At 34.8% G+C, this 20,855-nt stretch overlaps 1 protein-coding gene across 3 annotated transcripts in view; it reads right to left on the minus strand.

Moving 5' to 3' along the window:
• SPRED1 (sprouty related EVH1 domain containing 1) overlaps nt 1-20,855 on the minus strand; it is a 58,577-nt gene that overhangs the window by 6,962 nt on the left and 30,760 nt on the right. For all 3 annotated transcript variants that reach the window (XM_004174467.6, XM_072930156.1, XM_072930155.1), the window contains exons 2-4: nt 16,463-16,637; nt 8,533-8,701; nt 7,210-7,259 (exon numbers count right to left, since the gene is read on the minus strand). In XM_004174467.6, the coding sequence (XP_004174515.3) occupies nt 7,210-7,259; nt 8,533-8,701; nt 16,463-16,637 (394 nt within the window). The remainder of the gene's footprint in view (nt 1-7,209; nt 7,260-8,532; nt 8,702-16,462; nt 16,638-20,855) is intronic.

The following is a 20,855-nucleotide window of genomic DNA, read 5'->3' on the forward strand; positions in this document are numbered from 1 at the left end:
CTTTAAGCTTGACTGACTGGGACATACTTAGGATACAGCAGAGCATTTTGATACAAATTCCACTGAGCTGCCAAAAATGTACTGTATGTTTTGTTTGCATTGAGGGATGCTGTAAAGTTAACTGGCTGTCATCATGGATAGCACTGAGAAAATTCTGGCATCATCCAGCTTCCAGCAATGAGAATGTTTCACCTTTATTAAAAGGATTTGTATGTATCAAGAAAACATTTAGAGGAAAATAATAAAAATACTACAGAGAAATACTAAGGCAGAGGCAAGCCTAAAGTTTTGGCAAGTTAAATATTAACTCAGAATCATTTGTTTTCACTTATCAAAGTACTTAAGGAACTTATTCTAGGATTACATTAGTACCTCACATACATAAAAGTATCAAGTTCTAAGAGATCTAGATAGTTTGAAGTAGCTGGTCTGTAGCTGATTTTGTAGGAGAAAGAAAATAATCACATCACTAAATTTATAAATATTGTTTCAGAAGTACCATGTGGGTAAGCATTAAATTTAAAACATTAAAACATTAAATTTAGTAATTAATTCATGATCAGTGTAATTAATACTAGAGAGCATGCACCCCAAGAAAGACAAAAGTTCACTCAATCAGGATAAACTTCCCCTGAAATATTCTGAAGACAGGCAAAACACCAAAAAGAAGTACTACTGGCAGATCCTTGAGCATGACACCACCACAAAGTAATTGACCCTGTTATTGTGAAAATTAAATTTCTGGTCAAACATTGTTGGGAAATGAGTATAAAAGAAATATTGGAATTACTAAAACCAATTAGACATCATATATGTATACTTATTTTAAGAGCAAAAAGCATAAAATATTAGCGGAATAGCAAACATCTTCATGGCAAGGGGTACTCCTGCAGATACATTGCCCAATGACATAACAAGCCACAAAACAGTGGCTCAAACTACAGAAGAGCTGTATTCAAAATGAGGAAGAAATGCCTACAACCATTTTTGGTCTGAGCAATTCTTAAAATAACTACAAGCATTTAAGCAAACAGCTAGAAGCCATTTTACAGAAACCACAGTGATAAGCATCCCTTTTCCCCTTCCCCTGGCTAGTATAAATTTGAGTGGTCTAGGGAGAAGGGAGCAAGCTGCAAAAACTTCTACTCCTTCCTTCCCAGGATACAAACACATACTACCCACAAGCCAGTTTTCATCCCTGGGTGAGATTTGCAGCAGCCTGCATTATTTCCTGTCCCTGCAGGTGATTTGCACCTTTCTTTTTTAACAATAAACTATCTACACTATAGAGCAAAAAGGACATAGGCACATGCACACACAGGCAAACAGAGTGCTCCCCTTGGCAGTCAAGGAGGGCTCCAACTAATGAAGGACACAGGCACAGATCACCTCTTACTGTGCTAACTAGCATTGCCAGATGATGCACAAAACACAAACCTTAATCTTAAAGCAAACCTTGGTGCCCTATACACAGCAATTATCAAATAATGTTTTTAGAAAATTCCAACACAGATACCACAATTCAAACTAATTGACTTCAAGGACAAATTTCAGGGTGGCAGCAGACAGAGAAAAGCATGTGACCTTTGTAAGGCAAGAACTCGCCAGACAACATTTCTGAAAGCACAATGCTCAGCTTACCATCCTATACACTACAGGTAAGTGGACACAGACTAACTTCTGGTATTAAAATTAAAAGCAATCATGTCAGTCCTTTAGCCAATAAATATTCACTATGTTGAATTACAGAAATGCCAGATGAACATGCTGAACTCTGCTTTTAATTAAACTGCAGTTTTGGTACAGTCAAACTACTCTTATTAGCATCCAAAAACCTTTTCCTTGGACAACTTCCTGCTACAATGTGATGTTTTATTAGAAGGTCATAAACATCTGAAAACCCACATTTATAATGGAAACACAGACAATCTGAAATAGGAAGCCCTAAAAACAAAAGTGGTATTGTGTTGAAAATGCATTTAAGTAAGAAGCAAACATATAAAGTTTTCCACAAGAACATATACAGAACAAATATACAGAGTATCACACACTAACACAGATGCACACATTCTCCTTTTCTACTGTCCAAAGCAATTACACCGCCCACATTCAATATTCTTTAACCACAGCCTGTAAAGTACAGTACTGGCACAGGTTATTCAGTATCATCTGTAAAGTAACCTACGCCAGTTTTTAATGCACAACGGAAATCTGGTTTGCTCCCAGCTGCTGGTATAATAATTACTGTCCTATGGTTGCTAAGAGATACTCCGAATTTTTTTCCAAGACTACTAAAACATTTCTGTGCGCACAAGCAAAAGGATGCTGGGTAAAGCAATAAAATGACTCCAGCTGTAGCTCTCCAGCAGAATTCAAAGCCAGATGACAGCTGTAGAGAAAATGAAAACCAGACTGAGCTTCTCTTGTTCTTCAAATTTTCTCTCCTTACTTCTTCCAGTTTGCCAGAGTTAAGTCTGGGAGAGAATTCAACATTGTTCTGCAAACATTGTTAAAAATGTTCTCCTCTAAGTAAGTTTAATGATTACACAGAAGGAGGATGAGAGACCACATTTCTGCTGCATCCCAGCTCTTGCATTTACTTCCCATGAGGCCTGAAAATCTGCTGTTTGATGCTAACAACACAAGAAACGTTTAAATGCTTTTTCCTTAATTTTTCAACTCTGAATAAATTATACAGGTTTCAAAAACATGTGAATGACTTCCTTCTGCTTTGGCTATTTCTGAGACTGATGGAGCAATATATTTGGCAAAGAAACTCTATTATTTTCAGGTATGTGTTTCTGACATAGGCGGAAATATTACCTAGATTACTCTGAATATTTCATACAGTTTAAACTAAAAAATAAGACATTTGACATGTCTCTTTTTTCAAAGGCTTTTCCACCTGAATATATAGAGGACACAACATATAAAGAGGCTGCTAGGAACACTGGTAAGGAAAAAAAAATTGCTCCTGTTTTTATATACAACTCCCAACAAAAAATGCTTAATAAACCAAAATGCTTTAGCACAGTATATAAATAGATGTATTTGAAACTGATAATATGAATTAGTATTACTTTTAGTTCTAAGAACTGGACCTAAACAATTTATAAACTGCACTGAATATTTCTAATATTTAGTGTTTTACCATGTAGTATTGTCTGATCCATAAAACAATAGTGTGTCAATGGTAAATTATTTCACATTTCCTTAAAAGTCATGTTATTTTTATAAAATAAAACATCTGTGAACATTTTGTTAGAGACAAAAAAAATTGAGTGGTCATTGAAGGCCCCTATGCAGAGGCCACAAAATAGTGTATTTACAGAGCGGCACATGAACAATTAATGTCTTCCCTGCCTGCACCAAAACCACTTAAAATGCATGTAAGTTTCAGGCCTTTTCCCCTTACTATTAACAAAAAGTCTGGTGTACTTACTTCTGAAAGAACAAGCCAAACTTTTTATTTTTTGCTTACAATTTATCAGTCTACAGTCTTCTTCTGCCAGTAGTAAGAAACTCAAAAGAATAAGTGATCCAATTCTTATTACTGCAAACTGCTAAAATGTGTTGGTAGCCTATAAATAACACCAAATGGCTGAACCAACAAAACCTGAAAAAAATTAAAGCTCAACTACTCTTATTTTTCAGTTCACAAAAGCAAAACTTATGCATTCCAGGATCCAAAACCCCCACAAAAATAATTTTAAATGCATGAGCTCTAGATTTCATTTACATTTACTTCTAAGAAAAAAAAATAATATTTTCGGTTTTTTTCAGTTAACCTAGGTGAGTGTTTGAGCCAAGTTTATATTTGGTAGGGGAAATAACCTGAGCCAGTATTTTAACAAACAAGCAAACTGACTTACCCAAGCTACTCCTACATTCAAAATGCAAGATTTTATACCAAAAACATCTAAACTTCCTGGCAGAAGAAATTCCCAATGTATATTTCCATGTAAGGCATAATACATTTCCAGGATCCATTTACCATTATAGGAAGTCAGTGCCTTAACTCATTCGTGCATTTCTGTTTGAAATGAATCTGGTAATACTAGCGCTTATTTGATGATATGAACAATTTTCATCCAATAAGTTAATTAAAAACTAAAAATAATTGCAATAATTTAAGCAACCATGAAATCCCTTAATTGATCATATTATTTTAATACTAGTATTTTAACATTATTTGTAAACAACAGATAGGCTAAAGAAACTATAATGAAGCTATGCCTTCTTAAAATGATACATTTGAGCGAAAAGAACACTTTATCGGGGAGATTTTATTTACAAAATGTAAATATAGTGAACCAAAGTATAACATAGCAAGCCAATTGCTAGCCTAGAAGGCACAATACAAGAGTTCCACTTTTGGATTTACATTTAAGATATGCACATACAACTTTTGGACAATCACTATTTCTACTAACTAGTTCTATAAAATCTGATAATACTTATTACAAGGAAGCATTGAGATTTCACACTGAGATGATAATTTTTGATCTTCTTTGGATGATTTTATTTGCTCTCTGTAGCACCAAATATAACCAGCCAGTAAAATAACTTATGAAACACATTTAGCTTTCTTCATCACCTAGTCATCTTCATTAAAAAATTAAAAACAAAGAACAAAAACAAGCCACTGTTAATGAAATTTATGTACAAACCAAATACTATATTTGTAATTCAAATGTACACTGAATATAGGACTCCTGCTGTGTAAGATTACTAGAACAGTGTAGGAAAAACTACTCTTTAATATTCTATCCACACTCCAAAATGCCCTTGCATAGATATACTCCAAAACACACATACTGGAGACTTTGGAAAACAGTTTATAAAATAAACAGGCAAACAAAAAATCATTAAGCCTTTTAAACTACATAGAACTGGCAAAAAGTGGGGGACAAGTCAACATGACTCTTCAAATACTCAATACATTCTCTTCAAATAATGATGGTCATAGGCATCAAGCTAAAAAGACCCTGGGGTATCCAGTTTCACTTATCAGAGTATCAATCTTGGAAGGGGAAGGAATTTATAATTTGAAAGAGAATGCGGACTATTTGATATTTCAATGGTACTCCTGGAGACTAGACCTGCTGCCTGTAACTAAAATTGTGTAGCTTTTTTATACTCACATTCATAAGCCTGCAATTGCAGCTTTGTTATTGATACATAAACCCAGTTTAGATGAAACATAGCTAAAACCAAGGTGGACTCAGTTTTCTCTGCATTTGGTTTTTTTTTTTTTCCTTCCTTCTGACAAATGCTAGTATCAGTATCACTTATTTTACTTTGGTGTGCAGAGATATGGTAAGAGATATTGGCTGGCTTTTTTGTTTTTAGAAAACAGGACATCTATCCACAGTTAAACAATGTCTATTGTGATGAAGTCATGAGGTATGTTTTCCTGTCTAGAATGTAAAATATAGTTTGGCCAGCAGTTTGTACCACACAAGATTGTTTGTACCTGTAAAATATATATAGTATGGGAGTATTTATATATATCAAATCTGATTTACAGATATTTTAAAATATATATATATTTATTTTTAAAATGGAATATAAAGTAAGCCTGTATTTACATATGTAAATAGGTGGTGTATTGATATTCACATGTATAGAATGGATGTTGTACATACACTTACTTTTCTCCACTTTCCCAATAACAAATTTGTAACCATAATGAATCTCAGATATTTTCCTCAATTTTGGCATCCTTATATAGAAACGTAATAACTAGGCAGCAAAATCAGAGGTAATTGGTTTGTTCTAATCTCATTAGGCCCATAGAAGCTGTTCAATTATTAATCCTTGCAACAAAGCATGTTTAAGCAAGTGTTTTAAGAGCTGATTAAGGACTGCATTAACTTTGGCACATATCTCCTTCACCCTGTCAAAATCGAATTTCTTTTTTAAATCTGAAATATCTAATATTCATAGCAATTTTACTTTCAAGTGCATTAAAAAAAAAAAAAAACAGCAGTGCAAATAAAGAACAACAGGTGGCTACACAGCCAACACAAAGAAATACATTTCTTTTACCACAAAACAAAAAGGTATCAGGACACTTCTGTACTGCCACTGCATTGCAGTATCCTTTCTAAATACTTGACTCTCAGTCTCCTATCATATCTTCAAAGTCAGCTGCTAATTTTCTTGATTTTGTTTCTAGAAGTTCTACACTGGATCCATTTATACTGATACAGGATTTATTACTGCATAAGTGACAAGACTCCTTCCCAGAAGAAATCACTTAGCAACACTATCAGTTTTCTGAATAGTCACCAAGACCCCTGAGTCAACTTGGTTCTTTACCATCTTTACATTAATTTAAATTTCTGCACTCTGAAAACTGAATATACGTGTGAATGAAGACATGGTTTTCCCTAAAACCATAAATAAGAAGAGAAAAATGACAAGCATACATAGACACAAATAGGACTTACTCACTTATAATATAGTTATTTACTCTGTGTGTGTATATATATATCCATAACATATTTTTTATACTGGCTTTTTAGTTCTATGATTCTTGGATATTACCAGGCAGTGTTATACATCAGTGTTACAGTACTTATGGTATATGGTATGGTATACAAGTAAAGCACTGTAACTCTGAAGCATGGTTGGACATAAATTTTTAACTCTTAAGCCATTATGACCTACAGAAATTGAATAAGGATCAATAAAAACTAATCTCAACAAGTGACTACTTTATCTTCAGTGTGTTTTTAAAAATTGTCTGAGCATCTGTCTTTCTTTGGATTGGATCCTCTCAACCATTGCCTCAGCATCTTTTCAACTCTAACCATTTGATGTTAGAAGAGTTTTATCACTGCAAAGCGAAATCTAAGGAAACAAATAGGATGTACAAGTAAAAAGAGTCTTCATCCCTCTATTTTCTGCTTCCCAGGAGAATATTTCTTATTTCAATAATATCAAAGAGGACATATAACTTCAACAGACATTCTGAACTTAAAAATCAAACTCAGGACACTTAATGATCCTATGTATTAAATAGTAACTACTTTTTTTAGAACATGTAATATTATAAGTCTTCTAGATAATTCTTGTGGAACTTATTTCATTAAATTGAATTTTGCTATTGCTCTTATTTTGCTTATTCTCAGTAATGAGAGCAAAATCTGTTCAGTACATTTGTAAAAGAAAAATGCACAATTAATTTAAAAATTTACTCACTTGAAAGCAGTCTTCTGACACATCAACATCATTTTGGGAGGGTGGATAACCTTTATATAAAGAAAAAAATAGACAAGGTTATTTTCTTTGTATTTACCACTTACTGCTTCCAGTAATCCACATCATCTCTCAATACCCAGTGATGATTATATAAATATTCTTGTTTACTGTTTTAACCTATAGATCATTCCATTTCAAGTTGATTTAGTAAGCATCATTCATTTCTACACTGCATTTTCTATACTGAGCATTCCTAGCCATACTCCTTTCTCTTGTTCTCACCTTCCTTATAAAAGCATTTTCAAAGTGTCATCAGCAGTCAGAAGCAAGAATAGATTCCTTTTAATGTAGCATTTTGAAAATTAAAGGCAGACACATTTGGTTGGCATGAATGCACACTATATATAATTGCTATAAATCAACAGCAATTGAAAGTGTGAGACCATAAGCGAAAAAAAGTTATTCTCATGTTATCTAAATATTTGTCTTGAAGGGATATGGATCATACCAACAAAATTCCAAAGCAGTCTTAGAGTATGTCAAAAAGCATTTCCCTTCAGAAACATGCTCCTCCCTTCATTAGTAGAATAACACACATAAAATCCTTAAAGTTACTTTCTACAAGCCTGAAAGACATGTTCTTTCAATTCAATAGACACAAGTTTTCTTCCCTCCCTGACTCAACCCAGCAATACATTTATCATATTTTCAGCTCAGAATCTAGGCTTGATGATATCCTCCAGTTTGCTCACTGGTTTCCATTAATTGAGTGAAGCTCTGGAACCAGTTGGCCATATTGCTATCTGAGTAAATTCTTCTGCTCTTAAAAAACCTGTTCTCATAACCACACTGAATGCAGAACTACTACTAACTCAGTTGTTAGTAAAAAATAAAACTATTAACTGAAAGTATGGGCAGATAAAAAGAGAACTCAATAGGTCAGAAATCATTCAACTTCCCAGCTTATCCTACAAGAACACAGGAGCTGCAAAAAGCTTCTAAGATACAAATGAGAAAATATTACACTCCAGCTTCCTCCATTTCTTCATGTCTAAAAGAAAGAGGCAATACTTTATTATATAGGGATGTTTCAGAAAATTACCTTATTGGTGTTCGTGAAGCAATTTAAGACACTTGAATGAATGGCACTTTAGAAATGCCAGAAATACTATTTCAAAAACTACTAAAATCCCATTATGCTATAGTTTAATCCACATCCTTATATACCGTCAACAAAATACTATTACACAAAGCACTTTGACATCTTTTTTAGTAAACACTCATATTCATCCACTCCACCACCATTTCACCTGAAATATGTACCTTGAGAAATATCCTCTACTGCTCTCCGAATACCTCTATCAAATGCTCTTGCATCAGCAGGACTCTGAAATGTGAGGCCAAACTTCTTGTCATCAATCTTCCAGTGGTAAAAAGTAGGAGTAACTTTGTTGTAAACAAGGTCTTTCTTTAATGTGCATTCCAAGACCACCTTTCAGAAAGAAAATGGAAGGAAAAGCTATCAATGACCAATATATCAAATTTGAGAACAAAAGGTCGTCTTTGTGAACTACCTGAAACATACATCATAGAGGTCTCTTTTTAAACTCCCTCCTGCAACAAGGATGTAATTTTAACTTCATTTCCATTATGGCCAAATTATTCCCTATCAGTTGCTCATAAATGGTATGGGTTGAAGGCAATAATTGTTTACTGAGTCAACCTTCCTACTCAAAAATCTCATACCCATAAATGTATCTCATACCTGCAACAAGTAGTACAGACTTAGTAGATGTTCAGCAAATGAAATAGCTCACATCCCCCCCAAAAAGCATTATGTGTGAGATCAAATTTTACTGTATCACTGAGATCTACAAAATCTTTTAGCACTAGACTGACTTCATGCTGCTTTCAGGCAGATTTTCAGATTTCTCTCAGAAAGGCTACTAGACAAGTGAAAGCAATATAAGAGAATTGTTAAAAAAAATGAAATTAATGAACCCTAAAATCTTTATGAGCGTATTACTGCCTGCACATTTGTGGCTCATGTTCAACTATAAAAAAAGCAGTAACTGTGAATAATTACCAGAATTATTTGGCTACAAAATCATTAGAGGTATACATGTACATTCAGTACTAAAGCAAAGTCACAGTCTTCACAAAATGGTTTGGGTTGAAAGAAATCTTAAGTTTCAGTTCCAACCCCCCTGACATAGGCAGGGACACCTTAGACCAGGTTGCTCACAGCTCCATCCAAAATGGCCTTGAACACTTCCATGAATGGAGCATTCACCACTTTTCTGGGCCACCTGTTCCAGTGCCTTATCACCCTCTCAATTAAGAATTTTTCCTAGTATCTAATCTAAATCCACCCTCTTTAAATCTGGAGTCATTCTGCCTTGTCTTGTCACCCACTGTCTTGTCACTATATTCTTCGTTAAATAATCCTTCTGTTAAATAATCCCATCTTTCTTTGCAGGCACCCTTCAGGTACTGGAAAGCCTTATCATTTCCCCTTTAAATAATCTGGTTTCAAAAATGTATTTGTATATTTACTTTACTGGCAAAATTTATTTTAAGCAACATTGTTGCACTGAGTGTTTATTGATTAAAAAAAAAAATCCAGTGTGAACAAGAAAGTATGGAGGGAGATGCATTGATCTGCTTCTATAGCAGTATAATAGTATAATAAAGCTCCCAGCAAGACAACATTGTCTCTGTATCGGTATTTGTTGATGAAGGCCTACGCTGACTGAGAGATGAATGAGGAATTTCAAAATCCTATGATTTCATTGATGCACTTTTAGAATTTCTTTATTTTTTGTTACATATGTGGCTTTTTAAAAGAAAAAATATAAAACTCCTCACAGGATATTGTAAAATTAGTTTAAGCACAAACAACTGAGAAAACCCCTCAAACTTAAAAAAATATATAACTATATATCTATATTTGGGTTATTCTTACATACTCTGTGTTTCTCTTCTCCTTTGATTGTCTAATTATTACATAGGCAAATAGGGTTTTTTCTCTTACTCTTTACTATTTATTCCCCCTACAACCCATCAGCAATCATCTCCTCTCTGCTGTTACTGCCTTTTACCTCTGCCTCTAGAAGGATAATATTCTATCTGCTCATATAAACTCCTTCAGCATTAACAAAATTTTTTATTTCTCCACTCATATCTCCCTAAATGGTCAACAATATGTAGGTAAAACATCAAAAAATGAATCTGTTTGCTGTAGGTCTGTGGGAAAAGTTGTTGCAGGAAGAAAAAAAGGATTATTCTGCAGTTCTAAGGTGCATCAAATAGTTGTTTGTTCCTCTGGATGATTTTAAACTTGCTTCCTCTTTCAAAGAGCAGTTAAAAAGGAAGGCTTCTCACACCACCGCCTTTTCTAGGTCGAGTGCTCTTTAGGGGGAATCTCTAATATATTAACACCAACTGTTTTCACAGTCAATTTTGTGCGTAGTGTCATCCAAAACATCAACAAAAAGTACTACAAGCCTGATTTTATAGCATCACAATGAATTTCTGGTGCCCAAGGGATTAATCCAGATTACTTCCTTCTGAAAATTCATACCCAGTAAAAATTTTACCACTAGAGATAAAAACTGTATTAAAACTTCACTGAGTAGAAGCTATGGTTTTCAAAGACACACAAACCAAACTAGAAAATCCCCAAACCAACTCCCTCCAGCCCAAAAAGCAACACTCACCCCACTTCCAACCCTCACGTATTATATATAACAAGCTTTGATTAACAAAACAAGTTAACACCCCACCCAACACTGTAATTGTTTTCAACCTGATTCAAGGAAATAACACCTTTGAGGGGGTGACACTGATTTTTCCCATCTAAACTTGTATGAAAACAGACTGCTTAACACAGAAGATATAAGTGAAAGGGCGTTGAAAAGGGAAAAACATGTTACATCAAAATTGTATGTATTAATCAGACACAAGAATTTATAGAAGCAAGACTTGATGCCTGCCCTACCTGGGAGAAAACTGAAAAACTATAGGTCTCAATTAGCAGCGGGACATAAATTTATAAACATCCAGCCCTTCAACAGCATTTGATACATTCAGAAATACAAAAAAGTCCAAATCAAATAAAAAAAACATACCAACCATCCCTAGAAGCATTTTTCTCTCCCTGAAACACCCCTATGCTTTGCCAGAATAGTAAATTTTTAAACTGTATAACTTAATTTTGCCAAAGGCTACCTTACGCTCAAGCATGTGAACTATCATGGGGGCTGGGGAGGAAGTATCCTCATACACATATTCTCCAAGGTCTGGAAATGGAAACCAAGCTTTTTCAATGCAGATATATTTCAAAAATCCAATTATTTTTAGTGCAATTTACTATGGTTCAGAACTCTCCACATCATAGGTGAAGGTCATATACTCTTCCACATGGTTACCCAAAATATGCACTCCCAAAACCTTTTAGGCAGACCTTCCCCAAGACCTCCAGGGATAAGTACAGAAAAGGTCTGAAAAATTGTAAATAAAATGCCTACAGCTTAACTAAGTTTCATTTTAAAAAACACCCTATGGGTTACTGTTCTGAAGGTTTTCTTAATTTGAAGACTTAAATATAAGTCTTCCATGCCAATATGAAACATCTGCATAATGGAAAATGTTGCAGAATCATCAGACTCAAGACAGAAGAAAACCAGGTCCACATGACCAAAATGTAACTTCTCAGAGCATAAATACAGAGCCCTATTTATGCTCTATGTATCCTGTTATTTAATGAAAAGCTCCTTTTAATATCTAGATGTTATTAAATGCAACACTAATGAATTCATTGCTACTCAAAAATACTTCTTTGCCTAATGCTTTTTTTCCTCATCTCCAAAAACTAAATCTTTAAAGACAATAAAATCTATTTGGCTTATGTAGACAAGATCAATCTCCACAGTCAGAAATTTTCTACTTCAGCACTTAAAACCCAAATATTCTTAAACAGACACAAAATGAATATTGAAGATATGACATCATTATTTAGAGCTTATTTCAGAAAAAAAAACCAAGAAACTTTTGCATTGATACAATTTTCTCTCTTGGTAACATACCCAATAATTGAACATTTTGAGATCCTGGATCCTGTTTTACTGGTTTCTACCTGTACTTTCAAAGCCTGTAAGAGCACATGTAAGATAGACAGCTCCACTGTTTCTCATTCCCAACCCAAATCTACAAACATATAAGGACATAGTTTTTCAATGCCTTTTGTGCTTTACTCCTGGAAACAAGCAGTACGACCTGAGGATATTCATGCTACAGTGCCACAGTAACCATATGATATAATTATTCTATGCCTACTTTTCATTCAGTTCAAAAAGAAGATCATGTACTGGGCTGTACTACAGCCCATCAGAATCAACTTCCCCTCAAACTTTAAAGACGATTTAAAAAGTAAATATTTATAAACAGCAGAATTTTAGAAGAGAAAGGTATTTCTATTCAATTTTAGCTTTTTGTCTCTTCCTTTACACAATTAGTTCTTATTCAAAGGAAAGATTTTAAACGTTGTTACTCCTGATTCATGATCTAAAAGATACTAGTAATATTTTTTCTCCTTTGATAAAAACTTGCATGGCTAAAGTCTGGAGAAGACAATAAACCAGAGAAGTCTATTAGACTTTTCATTCAAGAAGGTAAAATTCACCAAATCCTAAAAACCAGTAAGTTTGAACCTAGTATGTGCTTAGCTATTGAGCAACTGTAAACACAGAAAGAGAGAACAGCAGACCTGACCAGGTTATGAGGGAGTGCAATTGTTCCAAGCAGACTGGCTGGAGCCTGACCTAGGAAGATGATTATAATAAAGGGGGAAATGTGCAATTATGAGAAAAGCCTCCATGAAATACCCTCACATTCCAACAGAAATCTAAACAACCTGAGCAAACTAGTACGAAGCATTCTCTCTCAAATTAATTCCATGGAGCCACCATTTTGATTTTCTTCTCAGACAGCTAGGATGCTTTTTGTGAATGCCACAAGTACAGCTGTGTACTGCACAAAAGTTTTGGAAGTTCTACATGTAGTCTGAAGCTGGTTCATGGAAGGGCTGACAGCAACCTGCCTCTCAGGTCTAAAAAGGAACAAGACAAGCCCTCTCCAACAAGGATCTTCAATATTTTAATGTTCATTCCAAAGTATTTAATTTATACAGCTGACTTACAGACTGAGATCTATAGCTATAATTAAATGCCTGCATAGCCTATAAAATACACGAAAAGATCTGACACACTGGAATGGACTGCAGTGTTGTGTCAGAAGCAGCAACTAAAGCTAATTCCTCTTCAGTATAACCATTTAAGAGGCATCTGGAAGATACCTCCATCAAAACCTCACCTGTGGATTTCAAGCTGGTTTGGAGAGAATTTCACCTTTCTACTGACACAATGGTTAGACAGTTATACTGGCATTATGATTGCCATTTATCTTAGGTAAAAACTATAGATCTGAACTCCATTTACTTTCTAAACTAAGATATTTCAAAACCTATGCTTCCCCATGTCACAGAAACGTGTCCCAAGTTCCACACTCTAGGTTTCCAGGATAAGGGAATTTCTGTACATTTTCTGGAAGCTAAGCCAGTTCACAAAAAAAGAGACTTATTGGCCAGAGAAAATCAAGACATAATCTTGATTAGAAAGGTATTTTAGCAACATGTAATGTGACTTTAAAGAATGTAGGGAAGTTGATTTGTAAAAACTACTTTCTCTTTTAATCCATAGAAGTATTTTCAGAAACAGCTGTGTGAACTTTGCAAAAATGTTAGTGAACTGGAAACCATGGTCCAAGTGACTTGTAGATATTACAGAAGATTATTAATTAAACATTCCTGAAGACACATGTACTCAAAGTCTGAATCTGTTAGAAAGCTGTTTAGGAAGTTTAAAAAAAATTGCAACATTCTTTTCAAATACAATGGCAGAACAACCAACTAAACAGCATACTACCAACTTGAAAGATTATTCAGGCATTGAGATTTACCAAGGGCATTCTAAAACAAGACTAAAGGGAAGTTGATGCACAGAAACAGTAGATTCAGCATAATACTTCCACAAAATCTGAAGATAATCAAAATATTTGGTCTTGACCCAACAGCAGATACAGTGGCTTCCACTTTTACTTTACTTTAAAATAAAAAATAAAATAGATAATTACTATGAAATATAATAGTCACCTGTCACTTCTATTTGTAATAAAGCCCCAGTTGTTTGGCTTCATTAAAGAAAAGGATAAAATTTGAGCTTGACCAGTGAATCCACAAGAATATCCTAAGAACGAATGTAAAACCATTGACCATATTGAAAGCATAATGATCAGAACAGTTTTAGAATCAGTGACGTGTCCAACAGAATTTCTCTTTCAGTGCCCGCTATCTTCTGCCCTTCTAAGTAAGCGTCATGACCTAATTTTGTCATCACATTTCTTGGTGTAGGATCTTGTTTCTTCTGTGCCAAGTGGGATCTTGTTGAATTCTATACAACTCGGTTGTTATTCATTACACATTAGCTGTTGCTTATATAATTGCATTATCTGAAGTCTGTAGAAATACATGAATACAGTGACTTTCATTCAGTTATCAATTAATTACTGGTTCTCCAGTGCTCTTCTTCAAACCCTAAATCTATATTTGTTTGTTCCCTGAGCTTTATTTAACATACACAGGAGAGATGTTCATCCTAGCTGCACTTCTTCCACCTTTTATCTCGCATTTTTGAGGGGCTGACTTCCCATAACTACAGCAAGATTATAATCTTGTTAGGTCACATTTCGGGGGCAAGTACAAGGAAAATAGATGGACACAGGATAGGACACACACAAAACACAAAAAACCAAAACAAACTCTTCAAGACAATAAACATTTGGAAAACATATTCATGCTAACATGAGCTTGATTTTAGACAGGAAGAGAGGAGAAACATTTAAAACCTTCTACCAGAAGTGGAAACAAAACAAATCTTGTCTACAGGAAATGGGAGAAAGGACACTGCAAACAGATCAGGACACTGATGACCGGACATTTTTATATGCATGCAGGCAAAACATTAAACCAGTCTCTACTTTGGAGCATTTTATTATTCTTAAGGCAAGCTGTAAATATTCCAAGTATTAAGAAAAAATTATCAAGTAATTCTAAATGCAATTAAGCTTCTCAAAAAGAGCATCAACAAGGCTAAAAAAAGTTCTAAAGGGAACTACTGCAAAGTGAGGAAGGAACTGCAGGTGCACGTAGCTGTGTGGGAACACAGGGTACTCTGCTAATAGCGCTACGCCCCACTGAAACAACTGAGTCAGCAGAATTTCTATTTATATGCTTTCTTCCTACAATGAGGAAACTCAGCAGGGTAGAAACTGGTGTGCTTGAAGAAGGGTCAGCAGTACAGTATAAGAAGTAATTCTATCATTTAAGCTTACAGAGGAGTCAACGTTCATTTGCAGAAAAGAATAAATTACTAAAGAAAAGTCATTAAGACAGCTTTTGTGCTTTCTCTACTTATCTTTGTTTTTGCAGTAAAACAGAGCCCCATTCAGAAATCTGCTTACCATAAAAGTAACCAAGCAATCCTTAGTAAGCCCATTTTGTCTTCATTAGGTCTGCATGTAGAAATGGCTGAGATCCTGCACCAGTTTTCCTTTTATGAGGCTGATTTTCATGATGCCTCTTAAGAGATGTTTATTACTGGTATTTTATGTAAGGTAGCTGATGAATTAATACTGTCTACATACTCATCAAACCAGGTCAACTCTTGACCTGTCAGCTTCATGCTGTCTTTCAATACGAAGTTTTTCGCATGTAAAATGGCTTCTTTTTGTCATATTCTACAGCTAACCAAATCACTTCTGAGCAATTCCACCTGGTTTCATGTTCTTGTTAAAATTCTCATTTCCAACACTCCTCCTAAATGCAGTATCACTGGTATAGAAACAAGATTTAACTCCAATCTTTAATTGGAAGAAAAATTAATAGCAAAATTTTTCTCCAAATGGATGAAGAGTTCCCAAAAAAAAGAAAAATCAATGCGCTTGAGTCTAAAAAAGCAGAATCAAAAGCAAATAACTACCTCTTTTGGTACACAAACATTGATATAGAGAAGTTCAGCAGCCATATTAGACTGAGACGCTAAGTTAACTTTGTAGTCTATAGGCAGTAACAAGCAAGCGTCAATACCTATGTCCCATATAGTTTTAGTATCATCGTTAAATAGATAAAAATTGTTACCGTTTTATCCCTGAGTCGTTCTCCATGGATAAGAAAATCAGCACAGCTATTCTCTTCCTGGGGAATGACTTTGAAGACTGTGACACAGCTTAGTCCACCCCCTCCAAGTGGTAACCATCCACCACTTGAGTCATCCCGGGTCATCACCACAGCTCGCACTCGTGCATAACTATTACTGAAAGAGAAGCAAAAGAAGAAATTAGTTTTCCATAAACATAAACAACCTAAGTCTAGTAAAAAACAAGACAAAACCAACAAACCCACAATCAAGATCACAATAATTAGCACTTTCTTTCCACAAACATCACCTAGAAGAAAACAATTTAAAATCACCCTCTAAAAATGCTCCCCTGTATTTTTGTGCCTTCATTAAGACTTCTCAGAGCTTGTGATCTTTTGTAAAGAGGCTTAACCAGAGAACATAGTTGCCAAATCAAAACTAATATTCCTCAAAAAACTTTACACTCAATGATCTAGCTAGAGGGTTGAAAAGAGAATACGAATCCAGTTCCTGATTTATTTTAGACTAATCATGAAGCCAGTCAGCCACCATGAAATTGCACAGAAAAGAGAACAAGAAAACAGAAAGAGGTCAGGCCTTCTGTCACTGAAATTTAAACAGGAACAGGCTTCTAGCCAGACACCCTGCTTCCCTTCATCCATCCCTTCTCCCCATGCATACAACTCGTTCTTTGCAAGGGTAGATCAGGACATGCACTGTGGGGTTTGAAAACAGAACCAGTTACAACTACTTAAAATCCATATTTGCAGTGTCTACTTGCCACTTCTCTCCTGTATTTGCATTGTGTGTAAAATTAATTTTACAATCTAACATATTTTTTCATCATTTAGTGATTTTATAAAATAAACAAATTATTACCATGTTATTACTTAAAAGCCACAGTCCAGAGTATTGGAAAAAGAGGTTTTGGTCATTTCCCTCTGTCTCTGCTCTTAGTTTTTTTTCTTTTAAATTAAATGAAAACTTTTAATTTGGTTATGAATTTGCCACTACATCATTTGGAAAACCCCACGGTTTGCCAAACATGTTATAAGACTGTACATTTCAAGTACAGTTTACTGGAAGAATATAGCAGTTGATGATTGAACATTTCAACATCTTAAAATAAGGTGTTATCTTTTTGCAACATGTTCCTGAGGGTTTAAGTATTTATGCCACTTAGCACCAGTGATGTCAAATTTAAGGGTTGAAGAAGAAATATTAGAAGAGATCAAAGTTGTTCCTTCTATATTTGAGATCAAACTATTCATGACGCTGTTGCACTTTTAAAAGATCACTGCTTTATTTCCAACACCCCCCTGAAAATCCCCAAAATAACAAAGGTAGGTTTTTTTGCATAATTAATATATTACATTCTCACACACATGTATGATTCATAAATATGATTCACTTGTGTGTGCATATATATACACACAAACACACGCATATATAAGAATTTTGCTGCAAGCATGTAAAGCTGAAGTACATAACGGTTTGAAAAATGGAAAATTTTACAAGACTATAAATTTTTAGCTTATAGGCAGATGTATTTAATTTGCTGCCTCTGAGCAAAGCCCCCTCCTCTCTCTAAATCTCATAGTTAAAAAGACAGTTCAGTCATTGTTGCACACCATTTCTTTATCAACATCTTTTAATTAAGTACTCAAACACAGCAGACAAATACAATAAAGAAAAATCCAATCCTTCATGGTTTGCATCTATCAAAAATGTAATATCTGCAAATACAACTGGCTACATCTCGATGCTGAATAACATTACTGAAAGTTGAATCATTCATTCACTGGTCTCTATCACTGTGTTTCACTCAGAGCTAAGATCAGACTGTAGTTGTACACTTCATACACAACTTTCAACTCGTTCCTCTCAGAAGAGCCTCTTCTGACAGAAACTGAGGACACTAGGCTTCTCCTGTAAACCAGTAAGAAATAGGATGCAAGGACTGGTTAAGCCTAAAAACTGTCTGCTATTCTCAATTTAAGTGAATCACAAATTTAGCTTTTAATTTTTTCACTCTATAAATTTGGTTATTTGGTTGAATATTAGAGCTTTTATTTGTATATCAACCAACTGCAGCAAGAATTCAGTTAGAGAACTTCCCTTAGGCTACATGAGAAAAATCTACAACATTTATTTTTTCTTAAAATGGAAGTTCACACTCCACATACATTTTATTTCCAGGAATTGCTAATAAGAAGCAAAGACAGAGGCTTAAGCTACTTCCATTCAATAGAGTTCTCTGTCAGTGTTGGGGTTTCCCCCACTATCCTACAGTGAGATGCTTAGTCTGGTCTAGTTAACAATCTTGTGATTTGCTTTTCATATATTCCAAATGAATACTTTAAACATTTATCCTTTCAAATATTTTAGAAATCACTATCAAATCCACTGCATTAGTGCAAAACTAAAATTCCCTAAAAGGTAATAATTAATGAACCATCATTTAAATTGAAACAAGCCAGTTTTCCCATATAACCACCCTGCAGATTAACTAGACAAATTCTGTACTTGTAAAAATGCCTAAGTCTAAAACGAGATTTTTAGTTTTATGTTTCTGTTGGTAGTTGTTTTTTAAAATTTTTTTATATTTGAATGGAACTCACAGTTGGTAACAATAGCTGTTTTTAGCAACACAAGCTGGTTTGCAATTAACCAGAATGCAGCAGCAGGACCTATAAATGATTCCCATTTCCAAAATCCTTTGCAAACAAAACAGGATCTGCCTGTCGCACTACTGGCACTACAAAAGCACTTGGAAGTCTTGTATCTGTAAGCATTACAGCTCCATCTATTCTTGGGAACTTTAGGACAAATTGTTAAATGGCTGGTGTACTTTAGCAGTGGGAAAAAGGGCAGACAAGCTCTAGTGTTTTCCTAACACAGCCTAAGGTTTTTACCTACTCTTGCATGTTTGGCAGCTCTATCAGGAATACCTGAACAAAGGAAAAACCAAACAAACAGGATGATCAGTTGAGCATTGCTCTTACAAAGCCTTTTACCAGAGCTACCACAAGAGCGTGAAATGGAGCATGAAGGCAGCATTGCAACAGCAGGTCCACAGCTACTGTACTGAAGCCAGCGTTTTCTGAGACTCCCTGGTTTTGGTCGTAGCCATGGGAAATTCTTGAGGCAGAGCGAGGTTTAAAGGAGATGGTATTCTGGACAGAGGAGGATGCTGCTTTCTTAAAGTCAGTACTGAGGATCAGTAAGACTGTTTTAATAAAGGATCGTCTTACTTTTAAATAAGTAAGGAAACAGATCTCTCTAACAAGTGAGTGCCTCAGGTAGGAGATAAGAGTACGGTGTTCTAACATGATTAAAGGGAATTATAAATTGGAATAAAGGAGAAAGAGGAAAAAAAAAAGGCTATCTACACTGTTTTTTTCCTCTTGCAGTGAAGCCTTACTGAGGAGTATAGCATGTGTCTGAGTGTTATACCCAGTAAACCTGAAACAAAGCAATTTTAAGATAGCATAATAAATATGATGTGTGAAGTTTCATTCTAAAAATATAATCAAATTAAGATTATTCTTATACCAAAATCAAAATCTGAAGTGGGGTGAATTAAGCAGCCTAAGAAATCATTAGGGGCAAAATCAAATGTTTATAAACCATAAGTGAACAGGAAAGATATGACAAACATATGTGTTTGTAACAGTGCAATGCTCTTGGGTCTTAACTGGATGAGCATAAGCTGGATGACCAAACTGTTGTGCAAGTGCAGGAGGCACATCATGGGCCAAGACGGGCTGAGACTTTCAGCTAAACAACTAAGCAATAAATCTGCTTTTGGTGGCTGGGGAAGGAGCACAATTGTAATTTAATCACCTTTTTTTTTTTTTTTGGTAAAAAATAAACTGCTTCGATAATTTGGGGTATTTTTTACATTTAATATCAAGACCATAAAGATAACATGTTATTGCATTTGTCCTTTATTCCACTAGCCAAGGAAAAGAGAATGAGTACTTAGAATTTTCTGCCAAAATACTCTTCCCAGAGAAAAAGGGGAAGAGATGTTGGGGAGAGTGGGGAAGCAACCATCTTGTTGCTTTTACATATATTTTAACCTAGTTTCAACAGTATGCAAATCATCTCTCTCCAAATTAATATTAAACATTGCCATTCTTCTACTTGTACTGCATTTTGCCCATTTCTATTTTAAAATAGGACTGAGAAACAAAAGTGATTTCAGAAACGTTGCATAAAGTGATGGTATTGTAATTGCAAATTCTTTTTTTAGTACTATACAGCTACTACCATTACCATCAAGAAACCTGAATCTGCAAGAGGGATTATAAACTGAACCATAAGAGAAACTGACTTTTTCAGCTTTGGTAAAGATATTTAGAATTCTAATTTCTTTCAAAGCTGGAA

The sequence above is a fragment of the Taeniopygia guttata genome, chromosome 5 (assembly GCF_048771995.1).
Source record: "Taeniopygia guttata chromosome 5, bTaeGut7.mat, whole genome shotgun sequence".
NCBI classification, from domain to species: Eukaryota; Metazoa; Chordata; class Aves; order Passeriformes; family Estrildidae; genus Taeniopygia; species Taeniopygia guttata.